The following is a 27,722-nucleotide window of genomic DNA, read 5'->3' on the forward strand; positions in this document are numbered from 1 at the left end:
GTTATTTTTCTGTCTAGAAATCATGTAGGAAGTATTGACTTTAGAGGAATGTAACCAGATCAGCTTGCTTACAGTAATGATTTGGCTTTTTTGTTGTTTGTGAAACAGGTAGGAGGATATTGTAAAATACATAGTTCCTCTTGAAATTTGCATTTATTAGTTCTTTTTTTATTATTTATTTATCTTAGTTGGGGGTGGGTGGGTGTCTCTCCTTTTGCAAGAAAATGGTACTCATTTTTTAGCTAACAGGGCAGCTGTTTATTCTGATCTTGAAAGAATCTAGGCCTCCATGTAATAAGATGCCTGTGTTTAAATTACACAGAATTCAGGCTTGTACTCCTCATTGAGGTTGCAGCCAGCTCACATGCATAAAACTAACAACAGTTTTATGCTGTTGTCATCAAACAGTACCCTAGGACTTTTTGTCTACAGTGATAGTAATGTTAAAGCTCTGAACAAGTGAAATGTTAAGGTAAAATAACTGGGAAGAACGCCAAGGCTTGAATCTCAGAAAACCTTTTGGTTTTTTTTCTCCTTACTTACTTTATGTGAAAGAGACAATTTTGTAGACATTTTGAGTGTGGTTGTTCTTCATATAGATAAGAGGTAGAACATTTTTTCTCTTTTTATTAGAAGAGCAGGTATAGTGCAGTACTTGTATTTTAAGCTGCCTGCTGACTAGCCACATTGTGCCACGCTACCATGTTTACTGCACTGCCGCCACTGTGTACAATCATCAACAACATTGGTGAAAGTTATGGAGAGAAGAATTAGTTTCAAGTAAGTAGGTAAGATTATCATATGACTCTTTGTTCCTCTTTCTTCCTAGTTTAGTGTTTTTTATTCCTGAGCCTTTATTGCATTTGCTCACTATTCTTCACAAATTTAAAAAAATAATTATAAGTTGTATGGAACATCCTTTTAAGTTTTGCAGTTTGGTTTAATCAAGCAAATATCTGAGTCGTGCCATTTTTGCCATTGAAATCATAGTAGTCTAAGAAAAAGAAGTTCCATAGTGTGTTACGGGGTTTTTTTCCTGATGTGAACCCAGTAACTTTTTAAAACTTTTATGCTTTTGATCAGAAGTATAGTATTTCAAAGCTTGTAGAGTAAATACCATAAATCACCCATAGAAAAGGAATTTCTTTCCATGTAGAGGAGAAAACGAGCTTCACACACTTTTGTGAGAAAAGATGATACAACAATGCTTTCTGCCTCTGATTTCCCATATCATTGTTGAGCTTGCTTGGAAATCTAGGTGCCTTGTATTTGTTTTCCACTGTAAAGTCTAGGCAGATGAGAAGAGAGATGCGTGGGAAGGGGAGGATGCCACTGGAATGGAGAAAACATTTGCAATCAAAATCTGACCCAATAAAAAGTTCTTACACCTTTTGCTCTTCTACACGGTTTTCTCTTTCTGTAAACAAAGTGGGAAGAGTCTCAGTGAAAACATGTCATTCTGGTGCCTGGGGCTTCTGCAGCTAGTCATTCTCCAAGACAGTGTTCACAGAGCCTTCTTGCTGGGGTTTCCCCTCTGCATCTGTGATGCACCTGGCCATGTCCGACCTGCTGCCAAGCTGCACCATCGTGCATGATGGCATCAAAAGGCTTAAAACCAAAAAGGCTCAAAACCTAAAAATGACTGTATTTAAGATGAATAAAGTGAGAGGCAAATGCAATGAGAAGTAAAATCTCTTAAGGCTAGAAGGGAGTAAATGAGCTCTGTGCAGGAGATTCCTTCTGGTTCCTTGGACCACTGTTCCAAGATTCGATAGTCCTGCATATGTTCCCTTTAAACCATGTAAGCTTTGTGTGTCTTTTAAAAGAAAAAGACATGCTCTTCGGAAATGCTGAATTTCTGCCTGCAGCTTAACTAAAGTTACTGTGCTATTCTGTAGCTATTCCAGTAGCTGGGAAGTGAAGAGTGTTCCTCCGTGGTTTTGTTTCTCCTGTTTACAATGGAATTATAAACCCTTTAACAAACTGGTTTATTTTTAATATATAGTAAAGTGTGTCCTAAGAGTATCCTGAAATGTATTTAATAAGAGAGTGAGCACAGGACCCACAGGGAAGTAGGCTGAATTTTTTCAGTGGTACATAGACCTTGAGGATATGCTCCACCCAAAATGGATATGAAATTATTTCAAAAGTCAGGCTGAGGAAATGGAGGTTATCACAGAGAATCTCTGGCATCTGCAAGTAGAAAAGCAGTGCTATCAGCAATGGCCTTCTCCACCTCAGTGCAATAACAACCTACTAGTCCTATTAAAGTCTTCTGTAGTTGTTGACTGTCACAGCTGTGCAGTGAGCTGTCATATTCAGTGCAATGTAAAAGCAAGAAATTGAAATGGTATTGATCTTGTGTACTGTGTTTTGAAGTGTGTTATTTTCTTATTCCATTTTAACTGAGGGTAAAAAACAGTAAGTTTTTCCCTAACCTTTCAAATACTTCTGCAGGGTATGACATTGGCCACCATGTTTATTGCCTTGCACCTTGATACCAAAATACAGAATCTGGTGCTTTTTTGTCTTTTGTTGTTCTGAATTAACACAGCTTTATGCTGCCTGTCTGTCAAGGTGAAGAAGGATCTGTACAGATCTCTACATGGCAAATACATTTTTACTAATATTGTTGTACTATGTAGTTTATTGGCTGGTAGGAGGAAAGATCCCAGCATTTGGGGGTTTGACCCCTCTGTTCCCTACAGGTCAGAAAATATGTGGAGGCTGTACACAGGAGCTCCAGTGAATATGTAGAATATTCCAAATTAAGAGGCAATTGATTTTGCTATAGGTAGGACTTAACCATGATACATTAATTGTAATTGGCAAGGGATACATGGCAGAATACATGCGTGAGACACTTTGGAACGAACTGTTCATTGCGTTGACTGCGAAATTGCCATTAGCTTCATCAGTGTAAATGTGGGTTGTAGGAATATTTAAGTGACAGCTGGAAGTGAAAATTTCCGAGTGCCACATTCCATTCTTATAAATGTACACCTAAAACTGGAGTAATACATACTTTTTTCACCTAATACTGCTATAAGTAGTACTCCAAGATTAATCAGTGTTAAAAGCAGAGACATGTTTGTAACTATGAGATTTGCTTAGCTTTGAACTAGACCAATACCATTGTAGTCTTTCCACAAAACAGTCACTTTATTAGTCAGGATTGGACTCTTCCAATCTAGTTACACTCACATTGCTGTATTTGAGAAAAATGTGAACATTTATCCTGAAATTTGATCTGGGAATATAATACTTTAAGTGACCTTTTTGACAAACTGTTATCTACATGATAGTTACTAAATTGATGAATTACAGCTCACAGTAAAAAAACCAAAAACAAACAAACAAAAAAACCAAAAACAACCAAACAAAAACACCCCCCCAAAAAAACCAAAAACCCAAACCAAAACACCCACCACCGACCGCCCCACCCCCCAAACCCCCTCAACAGGTAATATTTTAGTGAAGTGCAAGCCTTTCAAATGAAAAAACAGCCTTCATAAGTTGTAATGAAAACTTACTAGTACATTTCTGGGAGCCCTTCTTGTGACACCTCCAAGGGGAATGGGCTGCTCTAAGTACACAGCAGCTCCACATTGAAGTACAGCACAGGGAAGACATGGGCCTGTTCAAGTGGGTCCAGGGAGGGCCACAGAAATTATCAGAGGGCTGGTACACCTCTCCTAGGAGGAAAGGCAGAGGGAGTTGGGGTGGTTCAACCTGGAGAAGAGAAGGCTATGGGGAGTTCTTATTGCAGCCTTTTAATACTTAGAGCAGGGGGTTAGAAGAAATACAGAGAGAGGCTTTTTACCAGGGCGTGTAGCAATAAGACAAGGGGCAATGATTTTAAATGGGAAGAGGGTGGTTTTAGATTGGACATAAGGAAGAATTTTTTATGATGAGGGTGTTGAGTCACTGGAACAGGATGCCCAGAGAATGCCCTATGTTTGGAAGTGTTCAAGGTCTGGTTGGACAGAGGTTTGAGCAACCTCGTTTACTGGAATAATATCACAGTCCGTGGCAGGGCAGTTGGAGCTAGATGACTTTAAAGGTCCTTTCCAACCCAAACTATTCTGTGATTCTACGATACTTTCAAAGTAACTGATAAGCAGCTGTACAAGTATAGTTACATTCATCAATCTACACTGAAAGTAAAATAGAAGTGAGGTCAGATTACAGGAAGGGAGTTGTATGTCAGCATAAGTTTCTGGAAGGTGTGTCCTGTAATTACTGTATGCTAATGACCCTCTGTGTGAACAAACTTCTGAATGGGATGACTGACCAGTTTGGTAGCGGTAATGAGTTGCTCTGGAAGCAATAAGTATTTTTTATCCAGAAGAGGGTAGCCTGTATGATTCAAAACAGGTTTTCCTAATACATTATGCAATGTGGACAGCCACTGCATCTGTTGTTTCCGATATTAGATTCTTAAGAAACTAGCACTTTTTTTGTGGGTAGTAAGTTTATTTTCAGCCATATATTTTTCAGCAACTTGGAGTAAGTGGTTTGATTCTCCACAAGTGTTTTGTGGGCAAGAAGGGAGCTCTTACTGTGTGCAGGACTCATGCTGCATGACTTCAGGCAAATGGCTTTTGGGCTTTCTGCAGGAGACTCTTGCCATTATTTGACAAAGTTTAGGGTTCTGAATTTAGAGACTCGGTATGTATCAGTAAAGCAAGTGAGCTTAAAGGAAACTGAAGTAGATACAGTGTAAATACCTTTCTTTTGGAATAAAGTTGTGATTTATTAGTTGTGATTTCAGGTTGGATTTGATTCAGAGAACCTGTTGTGGTTGGAGTACAAGGTTAGCAGATGCTGGGTCTATACTTTGTTCTGTTGCAGAATTTTGGCAGGGGGCTGGGGGTCAGCCAGAAAGGTTTCAGGCTCTCTTCATGGCACAGTGTCACCTGATGTAATAAATGCAGAGGAGCACCATGAGACTTGGTTCACACATTATTGTAAAGCCTGTTGAAGATACTCTCTTGGCTAGCATCTCTAATAAAACAAATTATACCATGAATGGCAGAACTAATGAAGCTTTCTTTCCTTCAGCTGATTTACTTTTTTCGCTATCCCAGTGTCTTCCTCATCTTTTCCTATGATCACTTCAGAGCTTCCTCTTTCTTTCTGTCCCAACCCTTTCTGTGATTGCTTAAAGTTACTCCACTGTTATGCATGATTATGAATCCTCTATCTCCTGCTCATGTACCATCCACAGTGGTTGACTCTGGAGCTGACTCATGCATGAGTTGGGAAGAAAATGTCACTATTAAGCATGTTGATAATTTCCTTCAGCAAGAATGGCACACTGGGCCTCTCATGTTTATTCAACGACCCTTTACATGCAATTTGCAGGAACACCATGGTTTTGGCATGTTGGCCAAATTTGATTTTAATCAGTTTAGGAGTTAAAAAATCAGGAGAGATGGGATTGCTGATCAGCAGAGCTGCACAAACCATACTTGCCCAGAAACTGGACTAGTGTAGGGGCTGTCTAGGAAAGCCAGATGTGAATCTATTTAAGTAAATGCTGCTGTATTCCTTGAGAAATGCCACGTCACACTACCTGAGTTTTGCAGGTTTTGAAACTTATTCCTTGGTTATTGTTTGAACAGAGTATCCATTGGTCAGTAAATGTAAGTGAAAGAAAACGATTTCTGTGCTTTCCTCCTTGATTCTCACAATATGGCTGACCTTTCACCCTTTTCTATTCTTGTTTGTGAATGGATTGCTTGCAAACCTATTTAGGTTCATCATGTTTAAATTTTGATGGAGTCACTTCACACTAAATCCACCAGGTGTCAAAAAACTTCATACAAACTTTCTCTTTACTGCTAGTATCTATCAGAAGAAATGTTAGCCACATGCTTGGTTTTCTCCTAAGCAGCTATTCTTGAGTTTTGTAAAGTTGAAAGGTGCTTTATGCAGTAGACCATGACATAGAAGATGTGCCTGTTTGGTCTTTTGACTTAGGAACCCTGGTTTTCTTTGAGAGGAACTGTTCTGAAACATTTGTGCCCTTGAACACTAGGTAGTCAAAGATGCATAAGCTTTGATGTGTTTATTATCTGTTGTTTGAATATTAGTTGTTATGAGGACTTTAAAAAAAAAAACAATGAAGGGTTTGGGGTTTTTTTGTTTCTGAATGCAATGCAGTTTTTTCTTTTCCATTTAATTTTCTTAAGTTCTTTCTTAAACCCTGCTAAGACAACCTGTATGATTCCACAGATTTTTAAATTACATACCTTCATGACACATTTCTCATAAATACATTTCAGCTGTAATGTTGTATCTGTATGCTCAACAGTGTAGTAGGAAGAAGCAAAAGGACAGTCCTTGTAGTAAAATCTGTTTCACATGTTGAATAAACACAGAGACTTACGGAAAGGAACTAATTTCTCTCACTCACAGAGAAGGTAGTGTATGTGACCTGTTCCCATAGGCTTAGTAAAGAATAATTTATTATTTTTTTTAATGATGACTTTCAGGACAAGGAAAAAGGAAATGTCCTTGGGACCCTCCTGTAGTAGTCTGTTTGTATTACAAATAAAATAAAATATACACTGAGACATGGAATTCATGGTCTGAAGTCTAATTTCAAGGAGCTGCATTGAAGAGTAGAGTGTTTCTGCCTTATGTTAGGAGACACTGTACTACTGTCCTGGGTATAAACAATGCATGTTGTAGTTTGTGAATTTCATGTTTCTTTATGAATTGCAACCTTTTGGCTTACCCTTTGGCTTTCTCTTAGAAAATAGTTTGGGGTTTTTTGAAGATAATGTAGTAGCAGAAGGTCTTCCTTTTGTCTTTGCCATCCCTTCCTAGTTTCAAATGTAGCTGAACTTTGGCTTTCCAAATACCAGCCCTTCACGGCTGGATAGATAGATTCATTATCCATGTTTTTGCTTTTTTTGCAATAAATATGTGAAACGAATGCATGATACTTCTGTAGAGATTCTGAGTTGTATATGATGGCTGTGGTTTTAGGGGTATCAAGCAACCAGCAAAACGAAGAAGCTCCTGTGATATGACCTGTTTGGTATGATCTTAGTGTGATCACTTCAACTGTACTCTAGGAAATCAAAGTAGAATAAATTCATAATTACAACCCATACAGGTAGTAAAAATTGTATATATATATACATTATTATGTATATACAGAATAGATACTCTCTCTATATGTATACACACACACATGCAATAGATAGAAGTTTCTAGAAGAACGTAAGTAGAAATAACAGTTAAAGCATTTTAGTATGCTTGTCTGCATGTTTAGATCAAATAACAATTGTTTTGGATTTCTCTCTCTATTCATAGTTACTGATTTCTCAAGAAACTTCCCAATGACTCGTCTGATGCTCTTCAGCAAACGTAGTGTGCCTAGGTTTCTTTACCAGTATAGGAGCCAAGCTCAGACTGCATGTTTCTTTTCACACAGGCCTCAATATTTAGGATTCTGTTTAACTTCAGATCAGCCTCATCTCCAGAGGTTACTGACTGTTCACTTAAGGAAGAAGGAACCTTGAGGCTCTTGCCAGACTTTTGACTACCTTCCATCTCTTTGGAAGTGCTGCTTTTCCTGGGTTTGGCTGGGTACTGCCATCTTTGCCCTGAATTAAATGTAGCCTGCGAATGTCTACCCTAAAGTTTGACTATCCTCAGAACAAATTAATATGCATTGTGAGATAAGGTTTTCCATGCTTAGTAGGGTGGCGTTCAGCTCTTATATGGATAATCAGTTTGTTTTTGGATGGACCGCTGTTAACACAGCTCTTGTTACTGTGCTAACTGTTGGGGATTTGTTTAGTCTGAAATAATCTCCGTATAGGTGACATGTATTTTTGTTGCATTCAGAGGAGATGAATCTTCATTCTTCTGATGCAACAGACTTTTGAAGCATCTTTTAATTAGTACATTTATAATGAGAATTTAACAAGATCCTTGTAAGTGTGTAATCTTAAAAAAAAGTTGGATCATTTAACGGGTAAATAAAAAACCCCAAACAACACTGTAAATTGAGACCTGAATAGGAAAAAAGGAGATCAACATGTCTTCATCCTGCTCCATAATTATTCCATGTTACATATTCTGAATGTAAAATATATTCTGAAGATGAATATAGAAATATTTTTCTTTGAAGATTTTATTATAACTGTGGAATGTTGTCAGGCAATTTTCTGCAGTTTTCTGAATAACAGTCTCTGTGTTTGGACCTTAGACATTACATGCGCAGGCATTTATCCTTATTTTTCATACAAAATGTCAAATATTTTAAAGTAACTCCCAGGTGTGTATATATATGTGTATATATATGATAAAAAGCCTTGCATAGTCTGCATTAGGCCTGTGGCCTGTTCCTACCAATGGCAATACTGTTTTTTACAGAACTGTTGCATACAAAAATGCCAATACAGCTATGCTATATCAATGTGCTTATGTGAGAGTTCAAAAGAAGTCCCTATCAGTTCTGTGTGCTTCTGATTCAGTGGGGTAACAGGACTTTGCTTTAGGTACACCACTGTCTCCAAATTTCCTACTGGCCACCTCAGTAAAGAGCCTGGCTCCATCTTCTCAAAGACCTCCACATAGGTGTTAGGTCCCCTGAAAGCCATCTCCAGGCTGAATAAACATCCCATTTTGGGCCTCCAGTACAAAAAAAAAAAAAAAAAAAAAAAAGCATTGATAAAATCATAGAAAGTTTATATTGGAAGGGACCTTAAAGATCATCTAGTTCCAACCCCCCAGCCATGGGCAGGGACACCTTAGGTTGCTCAAAGCCCCGTCCAGCCTGGCCTTGAGCACTGCCAGGGATGGGGCATCCACAGCTCCTCTGGGCAACCTGTTCCACTGCCTCACCACCCTCGTAGTGAAGGATTTTTTCCTAATACCTCATCTAAATCTACCCTCTTTCAGTTTCAAAACATTACCCCACATCCTGTTATTACACTCGCTGATAAAGAGTCCCTCTCCATCTTTCCTGTAGACCCCCTTTAAGTACTGGAAGGCTGCCATAAGGTCTCCCTGGAGCCTTCTCTTCTCTAGGCCAAAGAACCTCAGCTCAGCCTCTCTCCACAGCAGAGGTGTTCCACCCCTCTGATCATTTTTGTGGCCCCACTCTGGACCCACTCAAGCAGGTTCATGTCTTTCCTGTGCTGGTGGCTCCAGTGCTGAACACAGGACTCCAGGTGGGGTCTCACAAGAGCAGAGCAGAGAGGCAGAACCACCTCCCTCGACCTGCTGGCCACGCTTCTTTTGATGCGGCCCCGGATATGGTTGGTTTCTGGGCTGCGAGCACACACTGCCAGCTCTTGTCCAGTTCTTCATCCACTGATATCCCCAAGTCCTCCTCTACATGGCTGCTTTCAATCCACTCATTGCCCAGACTGTATCCATGTTTGGGCTTGTCCCAGCCCAGTGCAGATCAGTATGTATGAACTGAGATACAAGTAAAAAGACAATTTCAAGTGTGTGCTGAGGGTGAGCTAGAAATGTGTTGATTCACTCCTGTATTGCTGTACATTGAGAGTATATTGTTTTTATAGCTAGCATGAGTGTTTTCTTAGTATTGAATACTCTTAAGTAGCTGATGCAGGTTATATAAATTTTTGAAAGTTCATGTGGAAGATGACATTGATGGTTATAAGTGGAAGAAAAACTTGCATATTGAGAAATGTAAAAGCAATGTGCTTCAGCCAGGACTTCTGGAACAGTAGAAGTCCATGTGCCAACCACTGTGCAAATCTATGAAATACTTCAGCAAACTGTAGTAATCAGAGTTAATTAGGGAACGGCAGCACATGGTGTACAAAAAGAGTACACCAGTGGAGCTGGCTCTGTTCAGCCCAGGGAACAGAAGGCTGAGTGTGCCTTCCTTTAAAGAATGGTGACAGGTGGTAGCAAGGCCAATGGTCTGCCTTCAATTTGTTCACAAGCCTAAATTATGGAAGAGGCTACAAATACAAATGAGCATGCAGATGTAAAAGTGTGCCAGCCCAGGTAGGACATGTCCCCTTTCTTGACAACATTTTTTGCCTAATTAAACTCTGCTTACTAAGTGGAACACAATATAGTGGTCTTCTGTTCACTTCTCTTCACAGCACATGCTGTGAAGCATAAGGCTTAAAAAAACGCACTGGATGCCTGCATGGTGTGTATCTATATGTCTTCTCACTCTGGTCCTTCAAACCTTATTGGCAGAACATATACTCAGCAGTGTATAATTAGCTTTCCAGTGAGCTTTTAATAATAATTCCTTTTTTATTTCTTTTTTCAAGGTGTGTGTTTTCTTCCCCTTCATTCTGGCTTTCCTTCGTTGTTTTTTTCTCTTGCATACTTTTTAGTATTGCATTGTATCACTTTTCTGTGTTACTGCCAATTGTGAACTTTTGCTTTTAGCTCTCTTTTTGCCTCTGTTTTGCCTTAAACTTTTTACTTTTTCTAGTTCTGGTGGGGGATTTTGTTTGTTTTGGTTTATACCTTATCCCTAGAAGCATGAAATATGCATGGGAGAAGCATAATAAACATTTGTTGTCAGCAAAGTGGACTAAAATGCGTGAAAGAATGGTCCAGGAATATGAAGTCCTGGAGCTTTGCTGCTTGAGTGATGAAGATACATATAACGCAGAATACCCATAACTTAAAAGCTTTACCGATTGTAGCCCGTGTTCATAGCTGCCAATTGCATGAAGTTCCCTTTCAGACCTCTTTCAGTTTTCTGAAAGTGCTAAAGTTCATCTTGCTTTGATGTGCTCACGCAGTTGCCTCCTGACAGCTGTGTGGCTGATGATGAGACGGTGTGTACTGATGTACTGCACCACTTAAGCCTCTGATACTGGATTCCCCTCCCCAAAGAGCACAGTACACAGGCTTGCCCTCTGCTTTTCCTAGCTCTGAAGTACTGGTGTGTTCTTCTTTGTCTGTTTTTTCTCTCATGTGGTAGGTTTGTTGAGATTTGTCATGCATGGTGTGGTACGTAGTGTGTTTTTACTAGAAAAAGCTGGTTTACTTCTCATTTAGTGAATGTTACTGTTCTCTGACTCTTTACCCTGACATTTCCTTTGCCAGAGCAGCATCTCTAGAGGTTGCCAGGACATTGGCACACAGAGTTACAGAAGCAGAAGTAGGAAAAAAGTTAATTTTAGACCTTATTAGGATCCGGGTAAAAATTCAGTCAGGTCTTTTTCTATATTCTGAGGACAGGGCAACTTCAAGAAACTATGGTGATAACTGTGATGGAAACTGTCAGTTACTGAAGAATTGGCTTAAGAGTCATGTTAGAGAAAGTGTATTTTCACCAAGTTGTGTACTTCAGATACATGGTTATGTATGTTGTTAATCAAAAAGGACATGTAGTTCTTTATATTGTTTTGGTTTTAACTGCTAAAAGTTTTCTAAAGTACTTTTTTCCCTTCAGCTGATGGAGTCTGTGTGTTTAAATGCTTGGTTAACAGAGACACTGAATACTGTCGTGTGGGAAAACAGTCTGTGTTAATTACGCTGGGATACCACAGTGCCTTGCTTCATTTCAAATCACAAGCTGGTAAGTGCATCTTGCATTTCTGAGTATCTGCACCTTCCTGCCATGCCATTGGTGACATTCGCTTTAAAATATGTCATCTTCTACCTCTGTTTCATGCTGGGTATTTAAATATTACATTTGTTATGAAGATTTGTGCCACTTCATTTGCATCTAACACTCCAGCTGCCTTTTGTGGAGTACGGACCATTCACACAGCAGACATAACATTTTTGCAGAACTACAGATTAATTTTCTGAAGAAGGCAAATGCAGATAACACATTCAGATGCAGGTAACACTTAACTTCATAAACGCTAATAACTGGTAAATGTAATGCTTGGTGTGGGCAATCTGCCACTGGTTTCTCCCCATTCAGAAACTGTCTGCAGCTGTTTCTCAGTAGAGGTAACTGGGGTAGTTTAACGTACACCTGCAGTCCTTAGGTGTGTGTAGTGATGCTGAAAAAGAAACCCACTCTGTTGCAGAAACTTGACTGTATTTTAGTAGAATATTGAAGTCTGTATTTTTATAATTTTACCTGACTTGCGGTTTTGTAAATCAAACACATGAGACTTTTTAATATGTGCTATCCTCGTACCAAATTTTGGAAAAGCATTCTTAGTTTTTACGCAACGTAATTCAGAAGGCCGCCTGTTTATTCTGAGTAATGTTAAACAGTTGCATGATTCTACGAGCACAACTCATTTTGAAATTCTGTAACTGTAGGTAACATACGATGTCCTCTTTAGGAATAACCAGGAGTTCTTATATGGCAACCTATATCAGTAGGCCTGGTGATTTCCAGGAGGCCATTGTAGTTATTTCCATTGTATATTGTATGGCACAGAGCAATTGGATTTGATTTTTGGTAGCTAATTTAAAGACACATACATGTTTCAAAGCATCAGGTGCTGAGAATTTTATGGGTTTCAATGGGTTTGTTTGCGCTGTGAGTTGCTAGTTCTGTGTCATGTAGACACAACACATGAACACTTGACTCCTACTCTACTAGAAAATACAGGTTTTAGACTAACCTGATTTTTTCAGTTGGGTGCCAAATCTTGGTGGCCTTTGAAGTCCCACCTGGTTACAGCCTTCCATCTGTATCTGCCAAGAAAAATGTTTCCAACCTCTTACCTTACTAGAACAATACGAATTTAGGCTAAGAATGTGAGTGTCTGTTGGCTTTTTTGTCTGTGTATCTGAGTGTCACAGTTCAGTATTGTGCTTCCTTTGAGTTAATTCTCTTGAGATGCAATATAATACTCTCTTACAGAGACCCACATCATAACTGAAGTGATAATTGACATTAGGTTGTTTACTGATTTATTAGCTCACTGCTGAGATAATTAGCTAGTAATTAAGGAGAACAGGCAAGTTTTTCAGTACTTCAATGCTACCATGTCTTGCCTACCTAGGAAGTTTCTGATTCCAAAAGGCACTGATAATGCCTTGGGACCCCAAGGCAAAAGAATTTTCTTTTAGTGTTCTTCCCTACCTTTACAAACAAGTATTCGAAAAACTATCCCACAAATTTCTGTACAGTTTGGTATTTTTGCCTGAGAGGAGTGCCTTGAAGATTAAGTGTTGAATTCAGTCTTCTCTTTAGCTATATCCAGCAGTGATTTGTATTTATTAATATAACTTCATGCTGTGAAATAGATAAGAACAGTATAGGTAAGTCTCTTAATTTATTGCTTGTGATTGCTTGTTAATGTGACAAAATGGAGTGTTTTCTCTATATTTTTCATCTTTAAAACTCAGGGAGAAAGAAATTGAAATGGCCTGTTAGTCCTTGTAACAACTCATAGATAAAACAACAGGAATGTAATGGATTGGTCAAAGTAAAGTCTGTTCACATTAACTGGCAAACCTGTTGATATCAAAGGGAATGTGTTGGGTGCTGTGTTAAGCTGAAAGTTACTTACATGATATTATTTCCCCGTGCCATAGGAGTAGCTTGCTGGTAGCTTCTTCTACGTGTCCAGTATATCAAATAGCACCTAGTCTTGAGAAATTTACATGGTTTTACAAAGAAGTCAAGACCATAGAGTGGAAGCTAACCTTTTGTTGTGTGCTGTGTACAAGTGTAGGTGTTACTGTCAGTTTTATGTCTTTGCAAATGTGTATATGTGTGTAATAAATAAAACTAAAGCTGTTCTTAAAAAATGGACTGAAAACTCCTTTTTCATACATGAAAAGAGTTACGAAAATGCATTGTAAAAGTCTTAGGTTTTTTAAGTCCTCTGTCTTTCAGGAAGATATAGGAAGATGGGGAGTGAGGAATAGAGGGAGAGGGAAATTCATGCCCTGCTTGTGCCTACACAGAGAGTTGCTGTTCTGGTTCCAGCATTTAGACAGTCATAAATCATAGACTGTATCTTTCATTTCCTGCTGAACATATGTTAACCATCTGAGTAGGATCAAGCAAGCAATAAAAACGAAAAGTTAGTAGCCTACAGGCTTTTCTTTCAAAAACAGAAATCATTTATCTGTAACAGACCAACCAACCAGTCTGTAGCTCATCTGTGGCAGACTCGGTATGTAGCTCTCTACTCCTTGGTGGAAATGGCCTGCTTAATTTAGCACGGAATTAGTTCATGAGCATAGGATGAATTGTTCTTTCAGGGTTGTGGTATAATGCACGTTCCTTTCTTTGAAACCTCATAACCTGGTCTCCAGCCACTTCCATAGTGTATCCATGCATTGGACATGCCAATAGTTTACTAGCACAACTCACCTTGAAAGTTGCCTGCCAGCTCTAATAGCTGTGCCACTTTACATAGAAGCACAATACAGGTGAAGAAAAAAAAGTGTTATTTACAGTTTTCCGTTACTTATAGCATATAGTACTTATGGATCTCCACATAAAGAACTGAGCTAGAGACGTATGAGTGTGTGTGTGTATCTGTAGAGAGACAGAGATATGTGAAATATTTTAAAGGCATACATGGAATTTTGTGTGTGTAAGCATACATGTTGTTACTGCAGTATACTTCAAACAAAGGAACATGGTATGTCTTATGGTGATTTTTTCCCCAAAATTATTATTTCATGTAATGGCATATAGATCTGATGAGCTATGACGCCATTAGCAAGTCACGCAGTGCAGAAGAAACTGAACAATGGGTGCTGGGGCCTTGGTATATAAACTATACTCACTGGGAAAGAAGGCAAGAATGAAGGGTGTGTTTACTATGTCTAGTCTGATTACATAGACTAAATGATCACTGATGACATTTATTCCTGGAGGGCATATTTTGATTTAATTTAATCCAGAAGGATTCCAGTTAGTGTGTACTGAGACCACTTGGTCATGCAAACCAGAGCAACTGTAAGTGGGTACAGCTAATGAATATGTCTCAAGACCTACAGGTTGCAAGGAAGCTGTTCAGCTGTTTAAATCTAAGAATTTGTGTCAAATAATAAATTATATGAAGTACCAAATGACTCTCAGGTTTCTTGCTGGTTTTCTGTTTAAAGTAGTAATTCTGGTTTTCAGAAAAGAAAAAAAAGAAGTTTTGTTACCTGCATCTTGTTTTATTTGAGGTAATTTAGAAAGCAATTCAATTCACAAATGTCTAATCTTGCAGTTTGAAATTCGTGGAGATATTTTATTGTGTAAACAATGAGGTGCAACTTGTTGAGAGGAGAACTTAATGCATTGACTGTAATTGCACCTCTGCAATTCACATTGATTTTTAAATCCAGCATTTGCTAGTCTCAGAGAAGCGGTAGGAGGTTGTACTGCTGGAGCGACTTTAAAAAAAAACAGAAAGGTTTTTACTTTTAAGCCATACTACATGAAATGTTGTAATCCCTAACTTCTCACCTCTGGGGCAGAAACTTTGGTTCTGTGCCGTACTCCAGTTTCTAAATTACTCCACTGTCACAAAGTGGCTCTGAGCTTTGTAGGTGCTTTTTCCGAGTTAATTCATTTATGCGGCTGACCCAAACAGCTGGGTGGGCTTTGGGAGCATGCAGCAAACAGTTTGACCTGTTCAGCCAGAACAGAATTAAGTGTCTAATGGAAATTTTCCAGGCTGTATTTGGAGCTTGGGACTGTGCTGTGCAAGAACGTATACCCATGATGTGATTTTGGAGACTGCTGGTCTCTTTGCGAATCTTTAACAGAGAGGCTGCCACCAGCCATGCCTCCTGCTGTGTCTGTACCCATTAGTCTTGCTGTTCAAACCTCTGGGTTTGCCATTGTCTCACTGTGGTTTTCTGTGCCATTACTTTTATTGATCCAGTTAGAGGCAGCCATTTGCAAGTTTTGTGGTGTTCTGAGCTGCCTCACTGTGTGTGTTCAAGGTGGCAGGATCTACAGGGAAGCTCAAGATCACTTAAAGGCATTACTTGTGTCTCCAGGCTTTCCCTGAACATTTCTGTGGGAATGATTTTAGCATTAGCATTTTAAAGTAATGGTTGATTCTGATTCCTGGAGGACAAAATAAAGGGAATTGTAAAAAGATCAGTCACTTCTCCCTGGGGTTTGGGTAACTCATAACATTCTGGTATTTTCAGTGGGTTTATTCTGGGCTGGTTTTTTGCTAGTTAATATTACTGTTTGGCTTACCAGATATGGTCTGATTTTTTTTTTTCTTTTCTTCTGTAGGCAAGTAATTTAGGGTGATTTTCCCACACTCTTAGGCAAAATTACTCTATGGAGGATTTTAAATGCATTGATTTTTTACTCCTGTCTGCCTGTTGTTGTGGTTTAACTGCAGCTGGCAACTAAGCACCATGCAGCTGCATGCTCAGCCCCCCATCCCACCTACCCCGCCGACAGCGCAATGGGGAGGAGAATCGAGGAAAAGGTAAACCTCATGGGTTGAGAGAAGCACAATTTAATAATTGAAAAGAAACAAAATATCACTATTGTAATAATAATAGTAATAACAACAATTGTAATGAAGAGGAGAGAGAAAAAGAATAAAAACTCAAAAGAAAAAAAAACAGTGAATTGCAATACAATTGCTCACCACCTGCTGACCGATGCCCAGTGGGTCCTTGAGCAGCAATCAGCAGGCCCTGGCCAACTCCCCCCCCCCCCCCCCCCCATTATATATGCTAAGCGTGATGTTCCATGGTATGGAATATCCCTTTGGCTAGTTCAGGTCAACTGTCCTGCTTATTCTCCCTCCCAGTTTCTTGTGTACCTGCTCACTGGCAGAGTAGGGGAAACTTGAAAAGTCCTTGATTTAGAGTAAGCACTACTTAGCAACAACTGGAACATCAATGTTTTATCAACATTATTCTCATACTAAATCTAAAACACAGCACTGTACCAGCTACTAAGAAAAATAATTAACTCTGTCCCAGCCAAAAGCAGGACACCTGTAAATGACAATATTGCAGTGCCAATTCTGTGTTGAAGGTGGCAACATGCTTGTATTGGGAATTTGCCCAATCATTCAGGGTGTTTAAATATCCATTTAGTTCTAATGTCTTATGTTCTGGAAAAGTGGAAGAGATTGGGGGTCGATGAGTGGATAGTTGTTTAAAACAGACAGCGCAGCCCAGTGAGGCAAGCTGTATCTTAGACATGTTGGCAGTATTTTGAAAATTAATAGCTGCTAATTCAGTGCTACCAGATAGTGTTTTCATGTGGGGCACATCTGTGGCCACAAGCTCAGAAGGGGCTCTTGCTATTTTTACATACCAAGACTTTCAGCATTCTGGCTATTTAAAACCAGAAAACACAAGTGAACCACCTGCATCAACCACATCTTAATATTTCCATTTCATCCAACTACACTGTATACTTAACCAAAAGATCTTCCTTCATTAAACTGTAATTTATATTTTGAGGAAGCTTGTTTACATAAAAATAATCCATTCTTTTGAGGAAGAATAACAGAAGGGGTCTAATCCCTCCTAGTTTAATGGTTCCCAAAGTATAGTTTAACTTCAGAAGTTTTGCAATAGCACAATAATTTGTACAAGCTTTATGTAAATTTTACTAAAACTTAAAAACCCATTTCTCACTCCGTTGTGTAATACAACTCTAATGGCTGTTCTAAAGAAATTGAAACATTTATATTTAGATACTTTATAATGCCATTTTACAAATAATGACTATTCTTTCTGTAACATTTTCTGTGAGATTGACACAGTGGGGGAAGCATTTGCATCTGCTAGTTCACACTGCTTTGGAGTATGGTTGCAGCTTGAAATTAAAGGTTCTTTAATATTCTTCTTGATAATAACTGTTTTATCAATTTGGCTTCATTTTTGGTTTATATCAATGTGACTCACTAATGAGTGGAATGTTCTATTGGAAGGAAATAGATTTTAGTTAGGAAGTTTAGCTTGGAGGTGATAGAGTATTTTGCTTTCTGCTTACCAAAGTAAGCATATATTACTGATGCTAAAAATAGAAAAGGTTTTTGTTTTGTGAAAAGTATGACCTAGGAAACTTAATAATGAGATTTGGAACATGTGGCATCCAGTTCCTGATGTGGAATGACACAAGGCCATCAGTCATGTTTCCTGTAAAAATGCACAGCTGATTGAGACCCCTGTACACTGATGAAATGCTTACTGACTGAATTGCTAAGCATCTAGTTCTCCTGTGCTGACACTTGAAGTGATTCACTCACTAGCGTGCCTGGGACAAAATCATTCCCATTGTACAAATCCAGACTCATTTAAAAAGTACAAAAGAAGGCTACAGAACTTCGCTGAGTAAGTAGCACTGTGGTAAGTGACCTAGGCTGCAAATTATGATTTAATATTCAGTAATGTTCACAACAAAATGATCTAGTGCTGATATAAATAGTATTAAACAAGTTCTTAAAATTAACAGAATCCTGTTATTCTAATCTGCTGTGTTTATGGCAATGAATAGCTGTATAATTGATTGAAAGGTATAACACAAAGAGAATAATATTTTGGATAAATTGTCAAGCTGGTGTAAACCCAAGTATTTGTGGGAGCTTTTTCTTTTGAGTCTGTGTGGTGAATGATGTTGGAATTTTACTAGGCTACTTGTAATAGGTGTCAATGTGAATTTCTGAGGTCTAATACTTACAACTGAATAGAAGCAAACAGATTTTCTTCCTCATTGGGAAATAACACTCCAGCCTCAGATATCTTGGATAGTATCTGGCCTTGATAAGCTTACTATTACTGCATGTTTCACTTCATTGCAAAGCAGTCATTTTAATATTTGGGTATTTTGCAATTCTCTTGTGCCAAATGAAAGACTGTCTCACTTGTTAACAGGAGGCAGTCTGACCTGTCTGGTCATTTGGTATAGTCTTCTGTTGAGTTATGGACTTACTTCCATTCACTTTTTTCAAATGCGGCCAAAGTTATGACTGTACACCTCCCATCAGTTACAGGCCAAATATACTGCTTAAGGTGGGTGCTGTGTTTTTAATAACAGCCTGCAGGAGGTAATGCAAAATAATGTGGGAGAAGTGCTTTTCTATGTCTGTTATGCTAATCGCCTTAGCTCAGAAAATCTAACAGCTGCTGGTAAAATATATTTATTTAATGATTTATTGCAAATAGCATTATTTTGGATTGCTGCTGTGTGGAGTTCGTGAGTTTTTATTCCCCATTGAGTTTTCTTTCCCTTACTCTGTGTACGCTGGTGTTGTGGTTCAACCCCAGCCAGCAGCAAAGCCCCACACAGCCGCTCACTTGCTCCCCCTGCAGTGGGATGGGGCTGTGGATTGGAAGAGTAGAAGTGAGAAAACTTGTGGGTTGAGATAAAGACAGTTTAATAGGTAAAGCCACGCTCACAAGCAAACCAAAGCAAGGAGTTCATTCACCACTTCCCATGGGCAGGCAGGTGTTCAGCCACCTGCAGGAAAGCCGGGCTCCATCACCCATAACAGTCACTTGGGAAGACAAACACCATAATGCTGAATGTCTTCCCCTGTCCTTCTTCCCCCAGCTTGGCATCATATGGTACGGAAGATCCCTTTGGCTAGCTTGGGTCACCTGTCCTGGCTGTGTCCCCTCCCAGTTTCCCGTGCCCCTCCAGCCCTCTCACTGGCAGGGCCCAAGGAACTGGAAAGTCTTTGATTTGGTATAAACATCACCCAGCAACAACTAAAAACATCGTGTTCTATTAGCATTGCTTTCACACCAAATCCAAAACACAGAGCTGCATCAGTGACTAAAAAGAAAATTAACTCTGTCCCAGCTGAAACCAGGACAGCTGGGGAGTTTTCCCCTTTCCCAACAACCTTCCAGGTTTATTACTGGAGCCTTTTTGTTTGTGTGTTCCTTCTCCAGCCTCTTCCACTTTGGTGTGGTGAGAGACTCCATCTGTTTTGAGCAGATGGGTGAGGTGTGCTGTGTGATTGTTTGTGTGTCTGTGTCTTCTGCTTTGAGGATAAGCATTTTGTAAAGAGAAATCAGTACAGCATATCTGCTTTTGCAGGGTGCAGCCATTTGAGTGACAATTTACCACGAATGGAGTATGAATGTACCTGCAGGAAAGGCTACAGGGGCCTGGGGCTTCTGCTCTCTGTTTTGGGAAGGGAGCAGTACGAAAGAGACACCAGAAGCACAGCTCTTTGGAAGGATACTCCTGTTGTCTTTGATCATGGGAACCAATTTCAGCTGGCCTTTATTCAGTTTCTGCAGTTCAGTTTTTAGGCTATCAGTGCAGTAATATCCCCAGAATATCTCTGACAAGTTATCAGACTGTATAATTGATTAGCATGGGTTTAATGGCCAACAGCAAATGTTGGTTAGCTGAGGTGTGTAGTTAGTCAAAACTTTACAGCCAAGTGCAACTTTCTGTCAAGGTAAAAGTTTTAAAATTAATTTCTATTTTCAGACTTTAATCGAAAAAAATAAAAGGATGGGGGGGGGAAGCAGAAAATGAGAAATAAAAATCCTAAGCCTGACTTTCAAAGAAAATGTCTGAGAGTTACATTTTTGATGTTGTTTGCAATTATTTGCAGGGGATTATGGTTTTTTTCCCTCTTCCTCAACAAGATCCTTGTGAAAGCACTTCAGCCCACAGGAATGGGAGTTTTCCTTGCCTTCTCAATGGCTAAGAAAAAAGGATAAATTTACACCTGTCTTCTGAAAGCTAATAATGCATTCTGTAAGACCAGTTTTGCTCTGAAGAAGCATTTATTACAGGGTAGACTAGAATATGAACTAGGCTTTTTTTGCTGTTTCCTGGTAGCTGCAACCTTATATACAATAAACGCGAGGAAGCATACCCCTTACTGGAAGGTGATTGAGTTGTGAAGTAAGAGCTTGCACGGAGGCAGTTAGTGAAGAGTGCTAATGAGTTTAAGTTACTTTCCAAATTTCTTTTTTACTTTTAAAACAGAGACAGTTTGACTTGCTGGATTTAATTATTTTCTGTGTTATGGGCCATAGAACACAAGCTTCAATTCACATCAAGGAGGACTTTTGATCCATTAAAAACACAGGTGTTTTAAATCCAGTTTATTTCAGCAGGTAAAATGCATAGATTTAAGTGCTGTGTTGTACTTACAGCAGTGACTGCAGGTCTTGTAGATGCACCCAGCACTTGAGCAAGTTTTGCAGCTAATTCTGCTGTGCTGGATGTAAATTAGTGTTCAGATTAGCTAATACAAACCAGATTAGGCTGCATACTCATACTGGTCTTCATTCCAATATTCTCCATTATTTTCAGAACAATCTTCAGATGAGGGTCCTTGAAAGAGAAATATCTGTGGTTTTGGGGGGAGTTTTGAGTTAGGCAGGAGTCTGAGACACTGAAAAGGTATAGATGAAAAGGAAATAAATATGTCAGCTTACCTCTGTCCTCAAGAATATCATGTCATTCTTGTTGGAGTAGGTATTGGAGGTCTTACAATACATGGGAAAGAGTAAATGCACTGTAAGAGTTAAATTTTAAAACCTTGATTCATTCATTTGCCACTCTTGGAACATAGTTATAACACTTGCAAAGTTTTGAGGGTGTTTTCAACCTGAAGTGATTGGAGTGGTAGGGTCACAAGGGTTTGTTTTTCTGTCAGTGAAAATTATTTCTCTGAAGACAGCCAAAACGGTTCAAAAAGACTCACTGCCATCTTCCCAATTTGCAGTTTTTTTCAGAGAATAATGTAAAAGAAAGAGTTTTGAGGGTGAAATAAGGTGGCTGTGCATAGCATAAAGAAGCACTTCATCAAGAAGCACTTCTGCCCTCGCTCCCCTCCATGCACGTTAATTTTGGATTTTACAGGATAGATTTTTGCTTACATATATCCCCTGATAAGCCACAAAACTTTGTCAGCAATCAGGACCTTTTTCTTTATAGAAAAAAGGCTAAAAGCCTGCTTGATTTGCTCAAGGTAATAGAATTAGTCTCTCAGGACTAGATAGAAGACTCTTGAAGGGGTGACACTTGAAACACTACAGTCAGGTGACTAGGCAACACCCTTCAGTAAAAAAGCATTGTACTTGAGTCTGCTTTTGAAAAGGTGATAGAAGATTTGAAGAGTCTACCTGATTGTTCCCTGAGATGAGAGAATCAATTCCTTACATTATCAAAGGAAAAGATACATAGAGTACTGGAACATTGGTGAAGGCTATAAGGCTCAGGATTAACAAAAAATATTCTTTGGCTATTCTTGAAAAATATTTTACTGACTTTCAGTTCTGTATGGTTGACTCTTGGTTGCAAAACAGAGTACATGACCCACCAGCATTCTAGCCTGTCAGTGAACCAAACTGGTTTTGGTGTAGATCCCTCTGATACCCTTACTTTAAATAAAGAAGAAAATCCAGGTTTTATAAAAACCAAGATCAGTTCTGGATTTTTTTCCCCATATGACAGATTAAGTTCCCACATTCTTAGGAAGATCAAAATTAAATTTAGTTTTACAGACCTTGATCAATATGCAGATAAATCCATTATTTCATATCACAAGCAGGATAAGAGAGGTTTCTTTACAGAAAATATAGGAAGAAAACAGCTTAGTGTATTTGCATGCGGAAGCAAATGGAGACAAGACAGGCTGTTTTAAGTTGTTGGATACAGAAAATAGACTTGCTGGATATAGAAAAGGGACTTGAGATCAATTGTTTTCTTTCTTCTCGGCAGTCTAGAAAAGGAAGAAACATGGTGTTCCTTGTCCATGCTAAAGAAAAATAAACCTGCTTCTCCATAGTATGGGGTCCTTATTTGGGAAAATTTCTTAAAGCTTCAGCATGTCTTACTTTCAAATTTATTTCTTGTGTCAGTCATGTGCAGACTGTTCACAATACTTCCATTTTTTCTATACTAGGTATCAAAAATTTATTATTTGGCACTTTGCCCTGTCACATAAATGAATGTGTATCTGAACTCTCAGACAATATTTGAAATGGGTAGCAATTGTTATGAATAATTCCTAGGCAATTTGCATTCCCTGAGAGATTTCCATTTATAATCCTTTGACTTTTGCATTCAAACCAGAAACAAAATCCCAAATTCACATCTCCAACAGTAATTCCTTCCTTAAAACATGTTCCTCAGTTTGTAACTGTTTACTTATAATTTCCCTCAAGCAGTAAGTAGAAGCAGCTAAAAGCTTTTTGATGAATGTTTATTCATAAGTGTTGAGGGTAAACTAACACCCACTCAATAGATGAGAAAAAGAGGAGCAAATTCGTGCTGTAAGGGGGTTTTCCACAGTATATTCAATCAGTGCAGGATCAGACAAGGCCATGAGGAATTCTCAGAGGTAGAATCATTAAGTTTTCCTAGATAAGTTGTAAACCAGTGCCCTTGGTTGCTGTTCCTTTTTTCACAAGAGTGTATTTTTCACTTCCCATCCAACAACAGCAACTAAATTTATATTTCTATTTTTATGCTCAGATGTTTTTTCTCACAGTGTTAGCCACTGATGAATGTGTAGCATGCGGAGTTGGGATTTAAAGTTTGCAAAAACATTGAGATGTATTAGATCTAACACTGTTCCTATTCTTATTGCTGAATCTTTACTGCCATCTAATAGAGAAGGTTTTAATTCTGTATTTTTCTTCAGGTTGATGAATGACATGAGATACTTTTCTGCTCTGTAATCTTCCAGAACCTCTTGGATCTTGCACGTAGTCTATCAAGAAAATTTTAAGGGCATCTGAGGTCCATTATGAAAGATTGTGGAGCAACTCTGTCAACCTCTTGTTCTTTCTGTTTTGATGTATGCTTCAACTCAGTACTAGTTTTCTAATTTGCCAGCACTCTGGAGAGCTCCAGCAACAAACGTCTTTGGGTAGGAAGAAGTACTGTATCACAAGGAAATCATATATTTTTTTCATAGAATCAAAGAGTAATTCAATTGGAAGAGAGCTCATCTGATCAAGCCACCTTTGCAAAGCAGGTTCAGCCCCAGATTGCTCAGAGCTTTGTACAGTTATGTTTTGAAAAATTCCAAGGATAAAAATTTATACAGCATAACCTCTTTAGCCTTTCCAGTTTTTCTTACAGTACTGTGGTTTTGAAATCCATTCTCATTCCTGGACTCCAGAGACACCACCAAAGTTATTTTTTTGAGCTACCAAAAAGTCTCTACAGAGGTAAAACAAATAATGTGTGAAGAGTGAATAGAAAAGAAAGCATGTCACTGCATCTGTAGCGTTGTACCTTCAGATGGGGAAGTGTGTGTGGGGGGGATAAAAAAAAAAATTGGGAGAGGTTTAAGACAGTGAGTGACTGTCTGGAAAAAAATATTCACTGTCCAGTGTCAGACTTCCTTCTGGTTTTGTCTCTTCAGGCAGAGAAAGAACAGAAGAACTGATCTGGTTTAAGCTGACTTCTGTATCTGCCAGCAGAAAATTTGCATTGGCTGTAACTTGGGCCACTCTTCATTGTCATGGTCCAGTCACTTACTGGGTCATTTTGACCATTACCCCTGTGTGGGAGTGAAAAGGGCATGTTGATGGCATTTGTACCTTTTCATGGCAATTTACAATTACTTCTGGAACAACTTAATTATTTTGAGGCCCCCCATATTACCCAAAATTTGGACGTTGAGTGTGGCATCTTCTTCCTACTGGATCTGACAGGCCATAAGTAACAAAGTGGGACTTTCTTCCACCTGGAATTAATGTGGGAATATTCCACAAAGTGGCAACAGGTAGCTCTATAGCAGATTTCCTCAGCAGGTGAAGTGCATTTGAATAAGCTGGTGAGTTGTGTTTTACAATTTCTGCCACCCTTATGGTCTTCTGTTAGAGTAAGGTTAAACTGACCTGTTCATTCATAGCAAAGTACTGCTGTGATGCTTCTTAGAGTTATTGTTTCAGACTTTCAACAAAATTATTTCATTGCATACATTAGACTGGTCATAATTTCAACTGAGAGAAATGGCTTGAACTCTGGGTGCTTACAAGTGGGCTTCATTACATAGGGTAGCCCAGAGGTTCAAGGGACTGTGCCCTCAACTGGTTTGAACTTCTCTGAAGAAGTATGGCTGGCTGTCAGGTTTTGGTGTGAAGTTCTTACAGTGAAACAATATATGAGTGCCCCAAATGTGGAGCTTTTTCCATCCAGTTTTCCAGTTTTAGTGATTTCTAGCTAAATAAAACTGGAAAATGTGGATAATAATAACAGAAATTTGTGATGCTTTTGCTGAGTTCTATGCTGTTTTTATTGTACACGTTTCCCCAGAATTTGAATTTTTCTACTGAGGATCTCTGTCACAACCATACTTAAAAATACTTTTTTGGCTCATTAAAGATAACTTTGCAACAACCATGGTTATGTTGGGATGTTTGTTTCCATTCCCCAAAAGCATGACATAGAGCTTGTCCCAACTTCCAAAGCTACAGGGAAAGTCACTTGCTATCTTTTGCATTTGTTTTCTTTTGTAGCTGCCTGCTTCCTGCAGTGGAAGAGGATCAGTGCAACCAAATCTCTGCTTTGAGGATTTCAGTATTTCCTGAAATGATGAAGGAAATTGTCCTTGGTTACTGTATTGAGAAGTCTGTTAATTATGTGTTTCTGCTGACTTCAGACCCTTTGTTTCAAAGGCCATTCAAAATACTGAATTACCTAATTATCTCCAAATAATTAGAGTACTTAGCATGTACTTCCCACTGCACAGTTAGATGCTTCAGGCAGCTGCTATTTTTACTTGAACTGTTGTAGGAGTTTTCTGTCTCTCTGGTTTAGCAAATTATGAATGCAGTGTTGTCTGATTGCTCTATCTTCTTTTGTCTTTGTATGAATAGAAGATGCAAGACTTCCATCCCTGATTTTATTGTTGTCGTCTGTGCTTCCTCCCTGATAATTTTTCCTTACAGTGCTTTTTCTAGATACTTTCTCCACTTACTGGCATGTACCTTAATTGTGGGCATCAAAGAATTACCTTAAGCTTGGGGGTTTGTTTGACCTTAAAAGATAGGGACAAAAGCTCTTGTGTGAACTGGTTATTTATTTTTTACATCCACATTTTTTCCTGTTGCTTACCTAATGTTAGAAGTGATCTTGTCCACAGAAGCCAAAGGGCTTTAGCTTTTATCTAGGCTGTTTCTAAAGGATGATGACATGGTCCACAGCCTGGCTTTTTAGGCCAATTAAATTTGAGTGGTTTATTCTAGTTTGTAAACCTCCTGACTCACATCCATGCATTTCACAATAACCCTAGGTGGTTCTCTGTGAGGACCTCCATGTAGTGTAGATTAACCTGAAATGGTAGGTTGAGGCTTATGTTCAGTTCTTAACTCTGTTAAGTTCACTATCACAGGTGTTTGCAGGAGTTAGCTAACCTGAATGGGTGATATTTGTCAACATTGTTGCATGTATCCAGGTGCTTCTTAAAATCTTTTGATTTTAAGATCTTTGCAACAGCTTTTGTCTGTTCAATGCAGTTTGAAACTGTTTACTGTGTATTTATGAACACCATAATCCAAATGAAGCATTCCTCTCAAGTGTGACTGCATGTGTTCTTATCTTGTCATTGGATGTTTATTGTAATTTTTATCCTTGTGTTTTTCGCTATCTTTGTGTCTTTTTTTCTTTTCCAGAATACAATACATTTTCAAATGCATTGAACAGATCCTGTAGCCAAAAGAAGGAGAACTCTCTGTTCAGTCAGCGAACAGATGAAGCATCTGCTGCTCAGTATTTTCAGGTAACGAAACTTCACTGCCAGTTTGTGAAATCTAAGTTATTGTTGTTTACTCGACCTTAGTCACCAGGTCAGTTAGAAAGATAGCTTAGGTTTATTCAGAGGGTGGTCAGGACCTTGGTAATTTAACTACCATGTAATTTAAGGTAAGATTGATAGGAGATAGGCTTTATCTTTTTTCTGTTTTTCCTCTCCTTCCCTTTTAGTTTTATGGCTGTCTATCTCAACAACAGAACATGATGCAGGATTTTGTGAGGACGGCCACTTATCACAGAGCTATCCTACAGAACCACATAGATTTTACAGACAAGGTAAGCTCTGTTAAGAGTCTTAAATGTTCCAGTATACTGCTTAGGGTCTAAACTTCAGCTTGCCCTGTAAAGCAATACTGATCAGAGCGGAGCCTTTTCTCACCTGGGACTTCATGCATGAATATATTAATTCATGTGTGCTTGATATAGTAATATTACTGTCAAGCACTTGGATGACAATGCATGATGGTGATGGTACATCCTCAGGATGAAGGGCACCAAACATGGACCCAAACACTAGCTACATTTGGCATCTTGGAGTTCATATACAATATTAGTTTCCTTATCTTAACTGTTGGATGTGTATTTGCTATTTTGCCATATAGTCTTGCAAATACCTGTGAAGGTATTCTAGTTTATGTCTCTCTCATGGAGGTCTACACTGAATTTTTTGCACCCCACAGCCATTACAAATTGAGCAAGCACATAAGTGGATGCTGTGACTTCGTTTGTACAAGGCAAAGATTTAGAAACAACGTAGGAACTTACAACTTCAATTGCCAAACTCATCTCTAAAATATGTATTTAGGTCTTGAAGACTACTGTAAGGAATAGATTGATGATTATTACTTCTTTACCAAGTCCTCTGCCTCCCACATTGTCCAAACCACAAACTTCAGCAAAAGATAAAAGAAAACTTACACTGGGGAAATGTAGGATAGTCTGTCTCCCAGCCACATATTAAGTCATTTTCTAATTTTATCTTTTTAGGCTACTTGAAATGCAAAGCATAGGACAAGTATATTTTTACAACATTTTTTTACTTTGTTTTTTCTATTGCAATTAGTCACACTAACTAGAGACTTTCTGACACTCT

General features: G+C 38.7%; 1 protein-coding gene across 1 annotated transcript in view; it reads left to right on the forward strand.

The window, feature by feature from the left end:
- Positions 1 to 27,722, forward strand: part of LOC119141630 (histone-arginine methyltransferase CARM1-like) — an 81,859-nt gene that overhangs the window by 17,808 nt on the left and 36,329 nt on the right. The window contains exons 2-4 of the mRNA XM_037374110.1: positions 11,426 to 11,551; positions 26,491 to 26,597; positions 26,801 to 26,905. Of these exons, the coding sequence (XP_037230007.1) occupies positions 11,426 to 11,551; positions 26,491 to 26,597; positions 26,801 to 26,905 (338 nt within the window). The remainder of the gene's footprint in view (positions 1 to 11,425; positions 11,552 to 26,490; positions 26,598 to 26,800; positions 26,906 to 27,722) is intronic.

The sequence above is a fragment of the Falco rusticolus genome, chromosome Z (genome assembly GCF_015220075.1).
Source record: "Falco rusticolus isolate bFalRus1 chromosome Z, bFalRus1.pri, whole genome shotgun sequence".
NCBI classification, from domain to species: Eukaryota; Metazoa; Chordata; class Aves; order Falconiformes; family Falconidae; genus Falco; species Falco rusticolus.